This window comes from Bos taurus, chromosome 26 (genome assembly GCF_002263795.3).
Source record: "Bos taurus isolate L1 Dominette 01449 registration number 42190680 breed Hereford chromosome 26, ARS-UCD2.0, whole genome shotgun sequence".
In the NCBI taxonomy this organism is placed as follows: domain Eukaryota; kingdom Metazoa; phylum Chordata; class Mammalia; order Artiodactyla; family Bovidae; genus Bos; species Bos taurus.
Genome location: NC_037353.1, coordinates 42,633,399 through 42,652,768, shown reverse-complemented (window position 1 = coordinate 42,652,768; position 19,370 = coordinate 42,633,399). Strand labels below are relative to the sequence as shown.

Below are 19,370 nucleotides of genomic sequence, written 5' to 3'. Positions count from 1 at the left end.
GAAAGTCCCGAGTTTATACTGTTTTTGTGAGGAGAAATGATCAGGACACAAGGTTGAGAGGGCTTTGTGAACCCATGTGCACTGACAGGTCTGAGCACGTGTTTTAATGAAAAGGGAGCAAAGACGATGCAAGCCAAAGGCTCCCTGTTCAGTGCAACGTGACTTTGTGCTCACAGAGCAGCTGTGTTGGGAGACGCTTTGTTGTGTTATGTCCAAACCCTAGCTGAAGTCAAGACCACAGTTACTTAAAGCATCCACTTTGTGGCTGAAATACTGGCTTTGAAGTGGCTTTTCTAACGGGTTTTCTGTGCTGGAGCTTCTCATATGTAAAAGGAAGCAATAGCATTCATTTGGTTGCTTCAAATTCTACAATTGAAAACAAAGCAAACATAAAATCACAAGAAACCTTTAAATACAGCTGAAGTACCTGTAGGGGAGCTGTCATCAGTCGAGCCTGTGAAAATACAGAGAAAAAAAATGATACTGTAAGCAAGGACTTTTATTCAGAAAACTCCTTTAAAGTACTCAAAAACGTCCATGTGCAGATCTGTGACTGCTCTGTGCGGTAGCGGACAGGGATACACCCTTGCTACGAGAGGCTGGGTGTCTGGACAAGTATGCAGACAAGTGTAGCTTGATACAACTTGTCGAGAGCTGACCCTGGGTTTCTGTTTCCTTGCTCTGCATGATCACCACTGCAGGCAGTTACCAACCCAACCCCTACAGCGACTCCACCCCACTGCATGCGAACACCGATTCAGGAAATCCCAGTGACCAGAGACTGCATTTCTGGTGAATCTGAATTTTCCTTCCCTCCTACCTCTTTCTCCTCTCACCCTCTGATGCCCCCCCGCCCCCAAGCCCCACCATTTTGCCAACGCTGATGGACTGCCTTGCTCTTGTTACTTAACAAGAAATAATTTAATCAGATGGTGTCCCAATTACAGGATGAAAAAGTAGCTAGGATTCACTCATACTGGGGACCTGGCAGTGGGTTAAAATGTTTGGAAGTGAAAACATTTGGGGTTGCCATCAATGTCTGTTCCAGGACAGAAGAGAGAATAAGAGATGGATTAAGACAGTCACACAAAAGGAAATCAGGCTTTTTAAAATTTTTATTTGCCTGTTTTTTTTTTTTTTATCAAACGTATTCTGTTCTGGGCAGCTAGGAGTGTAGCACTAAATCCATCAAGGTCTTGGAAAAGACCACGATGCTGGGAAAGATCGAAAGTGAAAGGAGGAGAGGGCGGCAGAGGATGAGATGGTTAGATAGCATCACTGACTCACTGGACACGTTGCTGTTGTTGGTCAGTTGCTAGGTTGTATCCAACTCTTTGACTCCATAGACTGCAGCATGCCAGGCTTCTCTGTCCTTCACCATCTCCTGGAGCTTGCTCAAACTTATGTCCATCGAGTCAGTGATGCCATCCAACCATCTCATCCTCTGTGGTCCCCTTCTTCCCCTGCCTCCATTCTTTCCCAGCATCAGGGTCTTTTCCAAAACCCTGGTAATATAACCCTCTATTTAACCACTGAAGCTTTCTTTAAAAAATATGAGTGATCTATGATGACTATTTTTTTGCCATACAGCAGATGGGATCTTAGTTCCCTAACTAGGGATCAAACTCATACCCCTTGCACTGGAAGCATGGAGCCTTAACCACAAGACCCCAAGGAAAGTTCCTCACCAGAGCTTTTAAGGTGGGACTTTGAGCATTTTCTGGCTTCCCTTGTGGCTCAGCTGGTAAAGAATCTGCCTGCGGTGCGGGAGACCTGGGTTTGACCCCTGGGTTGGGAAGATCCCCTGAAGAAGGGAAAGGCTACCTACTCCAGTATTCCAGCCTGGAGAATTCCATGGGCTAATATATAGTCCAAGGGGTCACAAATAGATACAACTGAGCGACTTTCACTTCACTTGAGCATTTTACAAGCACAACAATTCAAGAGAAAGCAAACTACCTCTTCAGCAAACTGACTTAAAAAGATGGCTTGGAGCCCACAGCTCCAATTACTCCCAAGTCACGCCCCTTCCCAGAGGCTGCTGGGGTGAGATTCCCCCCCACCAAGGTGTGCCGTGTCCTGGGGGCTCACCTGAGCAGACGACGCCTGCGTCCTCGTGGTGCCCGCAGTTGTGGGAGAACCAGCCGCTGTGGGGGCACTGCCACACCTTGGCCTCATTCCCCACGCACTGCACGTTGTCCAGGATGATGTGGCCAGTGCCTCCACCGAAGTAGCTCTGCTTTGGGGCTGACAAGGCCTCGCCACAGCCAAGCTGCTGGCACACGACCCTGGCGTCCGTCAGGTCCCAGCTGTCGTCGCACACGGTGCCCCAGGTGCCGTTGTAGGAGACCTCCACCCGACCCTCACATCTGTGACTGCCATTCCCCAGCCTCAGGGACTCACCTGGGGACGGGAAAGCAGAGTCTCCTGAGCTGCGGGGCTGTGCCCCATCTCTCTGGAACCTTCTGCCCAAGAGAGGATCTCTGACATTCTCCTATGGGCACCTTTCTGCATATTCAGCTGCTGGACTCTAGATAGGGAGACCCTATGTCCTGATGTGCCAGGAACTGTTCAGTCACTAAGTTGCCGCCAACTCTTTGTGACCTCATGGACTGCAGCACGCCAGGTTCCTCCACTATCTTCCGATGGTTACTCAGATTCATGTCCATTGAATTGGTGATGCTAATTATCTCATCCTCTGCCACCCCCTCTTTTGCCTTCAATCTTTTCCAGCACCAGAGTCTTTTCCAATCAGTCAGCTCTTCACATCAGGTGGCCAAAGTATTGGAGCTTCCACTTCCGTATCAGTCCTTCCAGTGAATATTCAGGACTGATCTCCTTTAAGATGGACTGGTTGGATCTCCTTGCTGTCCAAGGGACTTTCAAGCATCTTCTCCAGCACCACAATTCAAAAGCATCAATTCTTCTGCACTCAGCCTTCTTTATGGTCCAACTCTCACATCCATACATGAATACTGGAAAAACCATTGTCTCTATGGATGGACCTTTGTTGGCAAAGTGATGTCTCTGCTTTTTAATAGGCTGTCTAGGTTTGTTATAGCTTCCTGGTTTATGACTGGGGAAGGTCAATTAATGCCTGTTGAATCTGCCTGCAATGTGGGAGACCTGGGTTGGATCCCTGGGTGGAGACGATTCCCTGGAGAAGGAAATGGCAACCCACCCAGGTATTCTTGCCTGGAGAATCCCATGGGCAGAGGAGCCTGGGGGGCTACAGTCCATGGGGTCACAAAGAGTCGAACATGACTGAGCGACTAACACTACTACTGGCAATTATTTCAGAGTCCTTTTTATACTCTCTGAAGTCCCCTGACTGAGGGATAAGTTGCACAGTCACCCTCAGCATTATCTGCTGAGAGCTCTGTAATCATCTTCCTATCTTGTATAGGAAGTATTCTGGATGGTTTCTGTATTGAACTCAGCTGGAAGCAGGTGGGTTGGCAGTTGTAGTTTGAGACGGCTTTGTTCTAGAAAGATCTGCCTTACTGCATTTCTGCTTCCTTTGGAGAAGAGGAGGCTGTTGTCATGGGCCCTCCCTCAACACGCACGGCCATGGCAAGACGTGAGACTCGGCTCTCTATCTCTTTAGGGGGACATCTTGGTGGAGGAAGACGACATTGAGGGACAGAGCAGGGGGAGGGGTGATCTGGGGGCTGTCAGTGTCAGAGTGATGTCACTCAGATGTCAGTAATGCGGGTGGAACCCACAGGTCAGATTTACAAAAGCATCTCCTCTCTTAAAGGGAAAGGGTGCACATTAGACAGGACATCCCCCTGAAGTCCAAGTTAGGATACCCACCGCTCTCCCTTTTGTCCTGCTGGATGGCGCTGTACATGGCGTAGAACCCCGTGTTTGTGATCCTGGAGTCGCTCCTGAACACCGTGGTCAGGATGTTTGAAGAAGAGTGGAATGTGAGCTCAGTTCCAGCACAAAATCTGCCCAAGGAGAGCGAGGCAACCTGCTGTCCATCGAACACTTCGATGAAGTCGTAAGGGCACCCGTAGACGTCCTCTAAGCTGAGGAGGTGAAGGCAGAGTTAAGCTCCCCAAGGAAATCTGCCAGAATGTTATACATAAAGTCAAATTTTTGAATCACATGCAGCCAGAAACTGCAGTCACCCCTGCATCTCCTTCCAACCACACATCTCCCTCATGGACTTGACCCCTCTGATGCTGCCTGAGTCTGCCCTTTTGTCCCACTCCTTGTTGGGACTGGTCCAGGTCAGCCAGTCTCTTGTCTTTCCTGGTCTATTTCAGCTCCCCCACCAAGGGGGAATATGAGGAACGAATGAACTCAGGCTATTTAATATGCAAAAGAAGAGTCTTAGTAGGAACAGGATAGACATTTTCGGAGGGAAGAGGAAGATGATCTACTGTGCGTAGCACCAGGCGGAAGAATAAAGGTCAGAAAAGGTAATGACGATGAACAGACTGGGGTTCAGCCAGAGGAAGAGGCTGTGTCCCAAACGGAGCTGGCTGAGAGTGGAGGGGTGGGGTCCTTGTGTGGGTCACCCCAGCTGGGGTTCCCTCCATGATGGCCTCAGGGATGCTCATGGGGTCTTCTCCAACTGCACGGGAAGTTGAGCTCAGTGATTAAAACTCCTTAAGTGATATTGGAACCTATTATACAGAGTGAAGTAAGTCAGAAAGAAAAACACCCTTATGACCAACCTAGATAGCATATTCAAAAGCAGAGACATTACTTTGCTAACAAAGGTCCATCTAGTCAAGGCTATGGTTTTTCCTGTGGTCATGTATGGATGTGAGAGTTGGATTGTGAAGAAGGCTGAGCACCGAAGAATTGATGCTTTTGAACTGTGGTGTTTGAGAAGACTCTTGAGAGTCCCTTGGACTGCAAGGAGATCCAACCAGTCCATTCTGAAGGAGATCAGCCCTGGGATTTCTTTGGAAGGAATGATGCTAAAGCTGAAACTCTAGTACTTTGGCCACCTCATGCCAAGAGTTGACTCATTGGAAAAGACTCTGATACTGGGAGGGATTGGGGGCAGGAGGAGAAGGGGAAGACAGAGGATGAGATGGCTGGATGGCATCACTGACTCGATGGACGTGAGTGTCAGTGAACTCCGGGAGTTGGTGTTGGACAGGGAGGCCTGGCGTGCTGCGATTCATGGGGTCACAAAGAGTCAGACACGACTGAGCGACTGATCTGATCTGATCTGATGGAATTTAGAAATATGGTAACAACAGCTGGACTATAAAGAAAGCTGAGTGCCGAAGAATTGATGCTTTTGAACTGTGGTGTTGGAGAAGACTCTTGAGAGTCCCTTGGACAGCAAGGAGATCCAACCAGTCCATCCTAAAGGAAATCAGTCCTGAATGTTCATTGGAGGGACTGATGCTGAAGCTGAAATTCGAATACTTTGGCCACCTGATGTGAATAACTGACTCATTTTGAAAAGACACTGATGCTCGGAAAGATTGAAGGCAGGAGGAGAAGGGGCCGACAGAGGATGAGATGGTTGGATGGCATCACTGACTCAATGGACATGAGCTTGAGTAAACTTCAGGAGTTGGTGATGGACAGGGAGGCCTGGCATGTTGTAGTCCATGGGGTTGAAAAGTCTGTGGGGACATGACTGAGCGACTGAACTGAACCAAACTGAATAAATTTTTAAAATTTTGTAGGCTGTTTTCTATTGACACTACTCAAGGCTGTTGGGAAAGATGGAAGGCAGGAGGAGAAGGGGATGACAGAGGATGAGATGGTTGGATGGCATCACCGACTCAATGGACATGAGTTTGTGTAAACTCTGGGAGTTGGTGATGGACAGGGAAGCCTGGCGTGAAGCAGTCCATGGGGTTGCAAAGAGTCAGACACGACTGAGCGACTGAACTAAATTGAACTGAACAATGACACTATATGCGAGACAGCAAAAGAGACACAGATATAAAGAACAGACTTTTGGACACTGTGGGAGAAGGTGAGGTTAGGGTGATTTGAGAGAATATCATTGAAACATGTATATTATTATACGTGAAATAGATCACCAGTCCAAGTTTGATGCATGAAACAGGGCACTCAAAGCCGGTGCACTGGGATGATCCAGAGGGATGGGATGTGGAGGGAGGTGGGAGGGGGATTGGGATGGGGGACACATGTACACCCATGGCTGATTCATGTCAATGTAAAGCAAAAACCTCCACAATATTGTAAAGTAATTAGCCTCCAATTAAAATAAATAAATTAATAAAAAAATACAATATGAAAAAAGAATTTTAAAAAAACTCCTTAAGCTCAGATGACCAGACCAGTTTTCACCTAACATGTGAAAGGATTTGTCAGATGGTGCTGTAGGCAGAAGGTTTGTGTCCCCTCAAAATTCATTTTTTGAAACTTAACCCTCAATAGTAATAGTCTTAGGAGGTGGGGACTTTGGGCAGTTACTAGGTTGTTAGGGCAGAGCCCTCATGATGGGATTAGTGCCCTTATAAAGAGGCTGAGAAAGCTCCAGGTCCCCTCTCTCACCTGAAGTCGCAGTGAAAGACAGCCATCTATGAGCCTGGGAACAGGTCCTCACGAGACACTGAACCTGCTGGAATACTTATCTAGGACTTGCCAGCCTGCACAACTGTGAGAAACAAACTTCTGTCGTTTATTAAGACACCCAATCTATTATATTTTTGTTCGTCATGTCACGTCATCTAGTTACTCAATGGTGTCCAACTTATGCAACTTCACGGTCCTCCAGGCTCCTCTGTCCCTGGAATTCTCCAGGCAAGAATACTGGAGTGGGTTGCCAGTCTCTTCTCCAGGGGATCTTCCTGACCCAATCGAGGCCAGGTCTCCCACACTGCAGGCAGATTCTTTACCATCTGAGCCACCAGGGAAGCCCAAAAGATAGTTATGTCCCACAGAGATTTGAACTCTGATCACTGGATTCAAAGTCCAGAGTGCTAACCATTACACAATGGGGCCACTACAGAAAATAAACTTCTTTTGTTTATTAAGACACCCAGTCTATTAAATTTTTGTTATAGCAGCTAATGACTCAGGCACTTGGAAAGGCAACCTCTTGGGGAAAGCACAGATTCAAATCCAAACCGGCTCTTGAAGCAGAGAAAGACACAACTCTTACTTCAGGCTGGGGATCGTCAGGTCTACTCGGAACTTCTCGGCCAGGTGGATCACCCAGACACACTCCACGTCAGTGGGGTAATTGGTTGGGTACCGGGGACTGGAGAAGGATCCTGACAGACTTGAAATGACACCCCCACAGGAGCTACTTCCTCCTGTGAAAACGGGATGAAGAGACCCATGACTGGAGTCTTCAGACAGGTACCTTATCTTTTCCCAGGTATAGAATCCAGAATCCCACCAAGCTTAAGAGTGAATCACAAAATGGGAAGGGATCATGCTGGTGTAGACATAGCCGTGGCTTGGCTGGAGTGTGGTTGTACCCCCAAGGGGTGGGGGTGAGGGTGGAGGAAAGATGTGTGATGGGTAGGCAGGACCCTAAGATTGTAGGTGAGGCTGGAAATGGATTGGATACATACATGGCAGCTGTGGGGTGTCAAACACTTCATTAATCCTGTCCTAGCTTCCTGTCATGCAAATCAGCTCAGCTGAGATGCAGACAATCCACCCATTTGGGAGGGCTCCATCCCCCACTTCCTCTCCCTCATGCAACCAGGACAGTGGATGTCTATTCTACTTTTATGAATTATCACCACAATTCTAATTCATAAAAGTAGAAGAAATTGTTGTTTTTTTATATTTTATTTTATTTTTTACTATACAATATTGTATTGGTTTTGCCATACATCAACATGCAAAGAAATGGTTGTATGGCATCACTGACTCAATGGACATGAGTTTGAGTAAACTCCGGGAGACAGCGAAGGACAGGGAAGCCTGGCATGCTGCAGTCCATTGGATCGAAGAGTTGGACATGACTTAGTGACTGAACAACAATCATCATTCTATCCTTATAGGGGTTATACTTCCAATGCAAGAGAGTTACCTGGTAGGACAGACACCTGGGGAACAGCAGCTGCAAAAATCAAAACCAAAGAAAATCAGGAAAGAGCTTCACCCAATGACATGACCTTCTACTTAAGTGCAAATGAATGAAGCTGCTACTAGTCTTGAGTCTCAATACATGGTGTGGACACACTCATTTCTCTTTGCTCCCCGACTGAGATGTAGCTTCTCCCCTTCTTTCAGTGATTCACCACAAAATCACAGACAACGCAGTCATGTGATTTGTTTTCTCTTCTGTGCTGGGTCCACCAACCTAAGGGCTGTCCTTAGAGTGACCAGTCATGAGGCATCACCCACAGTCACAGCACTGGGCTCGTGAACATGCCACTGTCCCTGCAGACATTTATCAGGTGCCAAAATGCCAAGGGACAAAACCTGGGAAGCTGAGAGCCGTGGTGGGGAAAGGCAGGTTGGACAGAGTCCAAGGAAGTAAGACAGGCCCCTTCCCACGGGCCCACCTCTGCAACCCACCCCAGAAGGGCAGCCTCCAAGGGATGGTGTCTTCCACCTGGGATGCCCGCGGGACCTGGACTGGAGGAAAAGAGGCCCCCACCAAGTGTCCTTCCACATGTGCCATAGTGGCACCAGCCCAGGATTGGGGCAGCTGCCAGTCACCTTGCCTGGCCCCCAAACACTGTGAGGTGCGCCCCTGACCTTCCCCAACCCAGGCTCCCACGGAGGGCTGAGGGTGGCAGCAGTCACTGGGTAAGGCTGGGAGGAGGCTGGCTGGGGCCCAGGGTGCCAGTGATCAGGGAAGATGGCAGCTAAGAACTTGTTCTGCAGAGGCAGGCGAGTGCCGGAGGCTCTGATTCAGCTGGAGTCTCCAGTGTGGGGGGGTGCGGATCACATGGGTTTTGAGTAGTCTACCTGAAGAAGGTGTACCTTCCTCTATCCCTGCTGTGTTGGCTAAGCCAGGAGGCCCACAGAGGAGCCCTAACTGTTTATGCTTCTCACGCCCAATCTGCTTTTGACCCACTGGGAGAGTTCGACATTCGGTGCATCTTTGTTTACCTGCACACTTTCATTCTCTAACTCGTGTTCTTGAGAGGTAGACCTTCCCACCTCCTCTACTCCAGATCAACCCTCTGCTCCGCCACTGTGATGGAACATCCTCTTTCAGTCCCTCCTGCCCCTCCCTGATCTGCCGTCCAGAGAGGAGAGTGTCGGATGCTATTTCATTTGGGCAATGTTACTCTCAGCTTATGATACAAGCCGCTGGCTCTCAGCCTTGGCCACACACTGGAATTACACAGGAAGTTTTAAATATCACCGGTGACTGGGTGAGACCCAGAGGTTCTGATGTGACTGGTCTGGGGTGCAGCTTGAGTATCATAAAATTTTAAAGCTCCCTGGGTGTTTCCAGTGTCTAGGTCACTGTCCACCTGTGTCTGGATGCTGAAAGAGGTTGTGCATGTTAGTTGCTCAGTTATGTCTGATTCTTTGCAACCTCAAGGACTATAGCCTCCCCTCCCCCCGACTCCTCTCTCCATAGAATTCTCCAGGCAAGAATACTGGAGTGGGCTGCCATTCCTTTCTCCAGGGGATCTTCCAGATCCAGGGATTGAACCTAGATCTCTGAAAGAGGTTAGATTTCTTATTTACTTTGCAGAGATATTGGAAATGCAGGGTTAGACCTACCTGGGGGTGCAGGAGTCACGTCTGGAGCCCAGTCCCCTGCATCTGCATGCATTAAAAAAAGATAGATTTAGGACATCTGAGTTAAATTATATCAGGACAAGTGCTGGTTTTCCAGTGTGGGCAGGTCCCAAGCAGGCAGGTTTCCTGTTACACAAGCAAGAAAGGGCATGTTTGGTAAACAGCTCCAGACCTGAGAGGAGCTGCAGAAAACACCCCCTGACAAATATGTGGCCCTGGAGTGTGTGTTCCCAGGAGAGCCTAGTTCTCGGCATTCCTTGACACCTTCTGCCAGGTCACCAGCCCTGCTCTGTGCGCACCTTCCTCTATCTGAGCTGCTGAAAGATCAGAAAAAACCTGCCCCTGGAAGAGAGAGACAGGTAGCTGAGTAGATGACGCCAGCATCCTCATGGTGACCGCAGTTGGGGTCTGACCAGCCAGAACTGGGACACTGGCCAAGGTGGCTCTCGATCCCCAAACTCTGCAGGTTGTCCAGGAGGATGTCTCCAGAGCCCGGGCTGAAATGGGTCTTTCCCGGAGCAGTGATGGCCCGACCACACCCCAGTTGCCAGCACATGACCCCGGCTTTGTTCAGGTCCCACAGGTCGTCACACACAGTGCCCCAGGCTCCCTGGTGCAGGATTTCCACACGTCCCGAGCACTGTTCAGAACTGCCCACCATCTGCAGCTCTGGCTCATCTTCCAAACAAAATAAGATTTTACCTTTGAGTTTAGGTAGTTTTCAGTAGGAAGGATTTCTAGCTCCCATATTTGCAGCTAAGTCAAATAAATGCAAGAATGAAGCCTTATTAAGGCTGTCTTGAGTCTGTAATACATGAGAGAGGTGGGTTTAGATTCCAGCTCTCCTGCTCCCTAGTTGTGTAACCTTTGGCAAATCATCTCCCTGGGCCTCAGTTTCCTCATCTGTAAAATGGGGTGCCAAGTCAACAACAGCACGTGCACGAAGCACAGTGCTCGGCCCCGATACACCTCGGGTCCTGCAGACCTTGCTGTGTGCTTCTCTGGGTCACATAGCTGGGTTCCTGGGGCAATGGGCTCCTGGCTACTTCTCTGGGCATGTCCTGGACAAGTGTTTGGATAAGTGTAGATTTAATCCCCTGAAGGCACCTGGCCACAAGGGAGTCTATGACTCCATAAAGCCCAAAGGGACCAGCTCTTTCTGGGTTGACAGGCTGTGTCCCGCTGGAATCACCTGCTGTCCCCTGGCGACACCTGGGGACATTCTTCCCTTACTGAGCTCACAGGCTCTGCCTTCTCTCAGTTTCTTTGACATGTCCAACTCTTTCCTCCCTGAGAGCCTATGCATCGCTCTTCTCTGCCTGGAATGCCCCTTTATGGTCACTCCTCACACATGGCCTGCTCAGCAAGGCCGTCCATCCCCTTTCAGTCCACAGTAGCAGCTCCTCCATCCCACATGGCTCTGTGTTCCCAACCTTATCACCACCCCCACATCATCTTGGTTACCTGCTTGTTTGCTGTGTCTTGATCCTCCCCCACTCACCCATACCCACCCTACTGTAAACTACATGGGGAGGGCACTGTACTGTCGGCTGCGTCCCCAGCACTTCTACTTGGGCCTGGCACACAGTAGGACCTTAGTGAATACTATTGGATGAATACATGATGATCCTGAGTCAACGAATGGTCTGGATTGCAACTCCTGGACTTTACTTAGCCTCCCCAGGGCAAGATCTCACACATGCCTATGGAAGGTCAAATACATAAGGAATTGCCTCATTCAGAAACACCCTCCCTGCCCCCCACCCCCCACCCTTAAAAGACAAACTGGAAGTTTCTACTTGAATTCCTAGCGACCTGAGCTACTGTGGCCCCACAACTGGCAGTAAGTATTTTTTTGGGTGCAAACTGGACCTGGCTCTGGAATGATGAGCTATAGGGTCTATCCATTAAGGAGTCCCCAAGCGTCTAGTCAAGGCTGTGGTTTTTCCAGTGGTCATGTATGGATGTGAGAGTTGGACTGTGAAGAAAGCTGAGCACTGAAGAATTGATGCTTTTGAACTGTGGTGTTGGAGAAGACTCTTGAGAGTCCCTTGGACTGCAAGGAGATCCAACCAGTCCATTCTAAAGGCGATCAGTCCTGGGTGTTCACTGGAAGGACTGATGCTGAAGCTGAAACTCTAATACTTTGGCCATCTCATGAGAAGAGTTGACTCATTGGAAAAGACTCTGATGCTGGGAGGGATTGGGGGCAAGAGGAGAAGGGGACAACAGAGGATGAGATGGCTGGATGGCACCACCGACTCAATGGACATGAGTTTGAGTAAACTCCAGGAGTTGGTGATGGACAGGGAGGCCTGGCGTGCTGCGATTCATGGAGTCTCAAAGAGTTGGATATGACTGAGCAACTGAACTGAACTGAAGCCTCTAATGTGGTGAGTCTAGGGTTCAAAGGAGGCAAGATGTAAAGTGAGCCATCTGGTGGAGGGAGGAGGATTCTTGAAAGTCAGACTTTACCTTTCAGCACCCTGGACAGTAACAGGTCCCGGGCGGTGGGCTGTGACGGAGGCAGCCGTGGAGAGGAGCTGCCTGCCCATTCACATATAGGCTCAACATACGCTCAGTCGCTCAGTTGTGGCTGACTCTTTGTGACCCCATGGCCTTTAGCCTGCCAGGCTCCTCTGTCCATGGAATTTTTCAGGCAAGAATACTGGAGTGGGTTGCCATTTCCTCCTCCAGGGGATCTTCCTGACTCAGGGATGGAACCTGCATCTCCTGCATTGGCAGTTGGGTTCTTTACCACTAGCACCACCTGGGAAGCCCATCACTGCTTTACTTCAATTGCCCACGAGACCCTCTTAGTGGAAAAAGCTAGCAGTGATACAGCAGGGCCTTTCTGCTAATTGTAGGGGAGCTTTTAAAACTGAAGCCCATGCTTCTGCTAATAGGAGAATCCCTTAAATTAGAAAACTATTCTTTTTTTTTCAAGGCCAAAAGCCTACTTGAAGCTTCCTACCTGACTCTCTTCTGCCCTGGGGTATCGCATTGAACAGAGCATAAAAGCCAGTGTTGGTGATCCTGGAATCACTTCGGAACACCACAGTCAGGATGTCAGAGGAGGAGAAAAACATCACAGCCGCTGAGGCACAGAACTTCCCCATGGAGAGTGAGGCGATCCTGGGGCCATCGAAGATTTCGACTGAGTCGTACGGGCATCCAAGGATATCTTCCAGTCTAGGGGAATCACAGCGGAGGCTTAACAGCTGGTTAGGGCTTCCTAGATTTTTTTTAAAATTGCTTACTTAGGTTTATTTTTGTTTATTTATCTTTTGGTTGGGCTATGTGACATGCTGGATCTTAGTTCCCCTGATCAGGGATCAAATCTGTGCCCCCTGCAATGGAAGCAGATTGTTAACCACTGGGCCACCAGGGAAGTCCCAGGGCTTCCTAGATCTTAAAGCTTGAAAAATATGACACACACAGAATTAACCATTTGGATTATACTTTGAATTGCATATTAATACATAAAATGTCAGTTAACCTCAGATGCCTTATTAGCAAAACTTCTTTTATCTCTTTCTGAAGAATGTGTGAGGCTTATGGCCGCAACTCAGTAATAGAAACTTAGAAATCATACTGATTTTAGCCAATCACAACTTACACGAAACCTCGGGAGATGCAAATGTACACCACACATAAAATCTTAACAATAAAGTCATCCCAACTGATCAACATGTAAGTGACATCACAGCCCAATTTTCCTAACTCTGTATTTCACAACATTCTTCATACCCAAATTCTTAGGGAGGAAAAACTTGATTCTGAAATAAAAACAATGTCAGCATGTGGAACAGTATTTGCACTTTGTAATTATTCACAGGGATGTGTATGAGGGCTGATTGGCTGTTGTTGCTGTTGTTGGCCCCGCCACATGGCACGTGGGATCTTATAGTTCCCCAGCCAGGGATCGAACTTGGGCCCCCTGCATTGGGAGCACAGAGGCTTAACCACTGGACCACCAGGGAAGTCCTGAGGGCTGATTCTGAAGAAATGGATAACTGATAACATGATAGGTTTTAGAGGTGTGGGTTCAAGGTTCTCACCTCATTGTGGGCTGTGTCTTTAGGGTTTCAGTTGACAAAGATAATAGAATATTCTTTGTGATAGGCCATGTCTGAGTCCATGGGCTGGGCAACAGTGGAGTGCATGTGAAAGGGGGGCTTTCATAGCATTTCACAGTATTGCTGTGTTTGTTGCATGGTGCGTGTCATAGTCAACAAGGAGAAGGGCTTTGCACAGACTCTCCTTACAGCTCTGTACACTGGTGAAGAGCGGGGCCTTTGACATCCAATGGACCTAGAAGCTTGGCCTTTGGTGAGTAACCTCTCTGTCTCAGCTTCTTAGTCTTTAACTGGGATGATAAGGACATCTTTATTAGGGCTATAGTGACGCTGTAATGTGACAAAGCATATAGAATACACAGTACAGAGCCTGAGCACACTAAAAATGTCAGTTTTTATTTTATGAACTGATAATAAAAGAATGGCAGTGACTTGGAAGAGTCTTTTTATGTCAGAGATGAAGCAATGACTACCATCTCACTTCATTTTAAGCCAACATATACAGGATGCAGGGCTCATGGCTGGAGTAGTTGCCTAAAGTGTGTGTAGGTAAAGCCTTTTACTGTTTGCTTAAAACTCATATTAAAGAAAAAGTCTAAGAGGATAAATACTGGTACCCAGTGTACAATGAGGGCAAAGCTGAAAAGGACAATCTTTTAAAATAAATTTAAAAAACTCCTCATAGTAACGTTAAGTCAAATACGTGAATTAAACCACTTATTGAATTTTTCAAGGCAATATTCTTATTTAGGTAGACTCTTAAAGGGGGCTTCCCAGGTGGTGCTAGTGATAAAGAACCTGCCTGCCAATTCTGGAGACTTAAGAGACATGGGTTTGATCCCTGGGTTCAGAAGACCCCCTGGAGGAGGGCTTGGCAACCCATTCCAGTATCCTTGCCTGGAGAATCCCATGGACAGAGAAGCCTGGTGGGCTATAGTCCATGGGGTCACAAAGAGTCGGACATGACTGAGGTGACATAGCATGCATGCACTTCTTGTAAAGAGTTGTTTTCTTACTTCAGAGTTGGAATCATGAGTTCTATGCGGAACTTCTTATCCACGTGGATCTCCCACACGCACTGGATGTCTGTTGGGTAGTTTTCTGGATACAGTGGACTGGAAAATGAGCCAGAGAGACTAGAAATGACCCCTCCACAAGAGTTCCTTTCTCCTGAAACAGCAAGAAAAAGGATGTCAGGATATGTCCCCATGGCGTCACTTACGTCATCCCACTAAGGACCTGGTGGAGTCAGGCTGTAGTCTGAATAAATAGATCTGTAGCCTAAGCATCTTCTGGGAAGGAGAGCCTATTCAGTCTAATTGTGATGGGTCAGAATGCATTCGAGAAGGAAATGGCAACCCACTCAAGTATTCTTGCCTGGAGAATCCCAGAGGAGCCTGGTGGGCTTGCTGTCTATGGGGTCGCACAGGGTTGGACACGACTGAAGCGACTTAGAAGCAGCAGCAGCAACAGAACGCACTGACGCGAGAGGTCCCTGCCCTCCTCCCTCTGTCATCCAATGGAGAAAATATTATCTCTGTCCTGTTGACTCTTTCTAAAGTGGAAGGTCTCACTTGCTGGGAGACAGGTGGAGCTGATCGGCTTGAGGGTTTGGGGAAGAGAGGCAGAGACAGAGATGGAGCTGTACGTGGTGGGGAAGGGGTGACTTTGAGGATCTGAGGGTCTGAGGAACTGAAGACAAAGGCAACGGGGGTGGTGTGGACTGTTCTGGGAGGGTGTGACTGGGCCCTCCCTTTAACTACTTTTTCACCACTTTTTCTGGGTAGGTTGTCTTTCCTTCATCTCAATATCTACTCAGACTGGAGCTTATAGATTTTGGACTTTAAAGAATTAAACAAGTGAAATCTAACTCTTCCATTCTGGTTGTCATATCACTATAACTATATTATGTAATATAATTAATTTATACACACACAAACATATAAATTTGAAACAGCACACCACATAAACAAGCAGAAAGCTTAGAATCATCAAATTATTTTAGAGGAAATCTGAAAGCATAACGTTTTATTGACCTTGACCCCAAACTATGAAGATGCTGAACTTTCTTCTTTCTCCCCTGAGCACCTTGCAACCCTCCTGGAATCTCACAGGTTCCTGGTCTTTCCCACGATGGAGGGTGGGAAGTGGTGAGGGACACAGGCAGCCCAGGGAGCTAGTGTGGACTGCTGTTTGTAGGTTACAAACGTCAGACTGACACTGAAACCCCCTGGGACTGGGTTTCCCGAAGCCTCTACACATTACTTTGCCAACAAAGGTCCGTCTAGTCAGGGCTATGGTTTTTCCAGTGGTCATGTACGGATGTGAGAGTTGGAATATAAAGAAAGCTGAGCACTGAAGAATTGATGCTTTTGCACTGTGGTAGTGGTGAAGACTCTTGAGAGTCCCTTGGACTGCAAGGAGATCCAAGCAGTCCATCCTAAGGGAGATCAGTCCTGGGTGTTCATTGGAAGGACTGATGTGGAAGCTGAAACTCCAGTACTTTGACCACCTGATGGGAAGAGCTGACTCATCTGAAAAAACCCTGAATGCTGGGAAAGATTGAAGGCAGGAGGAAAAGGGGACGACAGAGGATGAGATGGTTGGATGGCATCACCGACTCAATGGACATGAGTTTGGGTAAACTCCAGGAGTTGATGATGGACAGGGAAGTCTGGCGTGCTGCAGTCCATGGGGTCGCAAAGAGTTGAACACGACTGAGTGACTGAACTGAACTGAACTGAACTACACATGGCAGGCAGTGATGGGCTGGTACCTGTTGCGGGCACCTATTACAGGACTGTGCCCATAGGAGGCTGGCTGAGAATGGGCAGATGGACTGAGCCACATTTTCTTTGAGTCCCTTGTCACCCTCCTGCCTACTCTGATCTGGGCAGATCCACACACCCCTTCCCAGCTGCTGCTTTAGTTAAAAAGTCAGCATTTCCAGGCATTGGCCATACTAATGCCACGACCCTCAGCGAGGTGGGGGCGGGGCATATGAGGACAGAGGGCATCCTCAGGCTGAGTCCTGGCCGCCCCACCTTCTCGTGGGAGGGGCTGCGGCGGGTGTAGCTTGGGCAGCAGAGGCAGCCCCTCACCCACACTAAGCCAGCCTTTGTGCCCCATCCAGGGCACACCCCCTAGCATTTCCTCTGATGGTTCTTTTGGAATGGAGTTACCATATCAGTTTAAAACAAGCGACTACCTGTTACATGATCCTGAGATGCTGTGGAAAGACCTAGAAGGGAAAAAAATAAAAAGGAAGATAATGCTGACATCAGGAGAATTAGTCTCATCTACAAGTTAGCAAAATGTAAAGGGTTTCCTTAGAAATGTCCATGTACTTAGGGCAAATGGAGAAAAGTGTGAAGGTGCTGACTGAATGTTATCTACTGTCCTGGGGCAGGCTAAAGAAGACTACAGGTTCTCCAACATGCCTCTGGTCACAGGGTGGGGCCTGGTCCCCTCCCTGGAGCCTGGGTGGTCTCTGTGGAAGCTCTGGCCAGCAGAATATGGCAGAAGCTGTGCTGTGCCATAAGAGACTGGCAGCTTCCACTTCCTGTCTCTGGGAACACGGGCTTGCTCACGGCACCCTGAGCCAGCCTGAGCCACTCTGTAAGAAGTCTGATTTCCCCTGCTGGAGAGGCCCTGAGCCCACCTGGAGAGGAAGCAGGCCCTTGGCTGAGCCCCCACCAGGACCCCAGGCATGAGAGTGCATCTGTCCTGGACTCTCCAGACCAGCCCCTGGGAGGACCTGCTGTACTCTGCGTGGAGCAGAAGGCTCTCCCAGCCAAGCCCTGCCCCAATTCCTGACCCACCAAACCGTGGCCTATAACTCAGTGGTTGCTGCTTTAAACCACTACATTTTAGAGCAGCAAGAGAGGGCCAGATGGCTCCTTTCATGCAATACGGTGGCAGTGGTGTAGACGCTAAGTCGTGTCTGACTCTTGTAACCCCATGGACTGTAGCCCACCAGCCTCCTCTCTCCATGGGATTTTCCAGGCAAGAATACTGGAGTGGGTTGCCATTTCCTACGCCAGGGGATCTTCCCAACCTAGGGATCGAACCCAAGTCTCCTGTATTGCAAGCAGATTCTTTACCGCTGAGCCAACATTCATGAAATATGGTCTTCCCCATTTCACCATCATCCATGTAATTTTCAGTTTAGCTGAATTACATAAATGGGCAAACTATAGATGAGGCTTAATTTGAATATCCACTGCCCTTGACCCCCGCGCTGGCCCTTTAACTTTAGATGGCCTTTCTCCTCTCACTCACGACCCCAACACACAAAGCTGGTCTCCCTCCAGGAATACTCAGAACACATTCAGGTCTTCTTCAGGCAGATGACTGAGTCAGATGCTCCTGCTAATGACGTGTGCCCTGCGGTGTTTTCTGAGGCTGTGTGCGGACAGGATTCAAAGGGTGAGAGATGGGGCTTAAAATTCCAGTTTTACTGCTTTCTAACTGAGTTATCCTGGGAGGGCTTCTTGATCTCCCTAATCCTCAATTGTAGGGATTAAATAAACGAGTTTATTCAGAAACCCTAGCATCAGGCTTGTTTGTTTGTTGCAATGAAACAAAACACCTTTTCACTGCCTTCAGCATCATTTCAGAATCATCACATCATGTGGTGTTTGGCTTTTCCAATCTTCAGTTTTTATTATATAAGAATATCATTCAATCATTAACTTTAAAAACTGTTTGAAAACAAGCAAAAGATTCCCAAGAGTATGTACTTTGGGGTCAGACTGATTAGTATCAAAGCTTAGTCTCCACACTAACTTGTTGAGTGATCCTACGAGAGTCACTTAACCTCTGTGCATCTCAAGTTACTCTTTCTGTAAAAGAATATTTAAAATGCCTTTTTGCAGGTTTCCCCAGTGGCTCAGATGGTTAAGAATCTGCCTGCAATACAGGAGAATTGGGTTCAGTCCCTGGGTCAGGAAGATCCTCTGCAGAAGGGAATGCCTACGCATTCCAGTATTCTTGCCTGGAGAATTCCATGGACAGAGGAGCTTGGTGGGCTACCGTCCATGGGGCTGCAAAGAGTCAGACATGCTGAGGGATTAACAGTTTCACTTCCTGAAGATTAAAGTAGTAGCCTGAGCTAAATGTCTCCCACTTTTTGTGTTAGTTTTTGCCTGGTCTTTGTGTAGTTGGGGCCAATGAACAGATGTGGTATATTAGATTGGTGGTCAAGAGCCTTGACACCTGTGGTTCAAGTCCAATGGCTACACCTTGGTACATTACTAATTTTCTGTATCTCAGTTTACCTATCTGGAAAATGGGAATAAGCAAATTACTTACTTTAAGAGGTTATTGTGCATATTAAATAAGTTACATAGGTATAAGGCCCCAAAACCGTGCCTGAAAGCATTTATAAGTATTCGATGTTATTATTATTATAAAGTTGCCTGAACAACAACAACAAAAATATGGACATACCTGGAGGTGTGGGAGGAGGTAGGTCTTTTGAATCTGAATGCACAAAAAAAGACAACAGGTCACTCTCTTTAGTGAATCCAAAGTTTGGAGGAGGTAGGGTAACAAGGAGGCCAGTGGGGATGAAGTGGGGAGGACCATGGTCTTTTTGGGCCCAGGACTTAGAGC

At 48.1% G+C, this 19,370-nt stretch overlaps 1 protein-coding gene across 1 annotated transcript in view; it reads right to left on the bottom strand.

The window, feature by feature from the left end:
• Nucleotides 1-19,370, bottom strand: part of LOC617705 (deleted in malignant brain tumors 1 protein-like) — an 82,544-nt gene that overhangs the window by 37,240 nt on the left and 25,934 nt on the right. The window contains exons 12-22 of the mRNA XM_059882146.1: nt 19,206-19,238; nt 16,963-16,995; nt 14,771-14,924; nt 12,650-12,867; nt 10,012-10,353; nt 8,000-8,029; nt 7,115-7,268; nt 3,813-4,034; nt 3,567-3,615; nt 2,092-2,494; nt 428-454 (exon numbers count right to left, since the gene is read on the bottom strand). Coding sequence (XP_059738129.1) covers nt 428-454; nt 2,092-2,494; nt 3,567-3,615; nt 3,813-4,034; nt 7,115-7,268; nt 8,000-8,029; nt 10,012-10,353; nt 12,650-12,867; nt 14,771-14,924; nt 16,963-16,995; nt 19,206-19,238 — 1,665 coding nt within the window. The remainder of the gene's footprint in view (nt 1-427; nt 455-2,091; nt 2,495-3,566; nt 3,616-3,812; nt 4,035-7,114; nt 7,269-7,999; nt 8,030-10,011; nt 10,354-12,649; nt 12,868-14,770; nt 14,925-16,962; nt 16,996-19,205; nt 19,239-19,370) is intronic.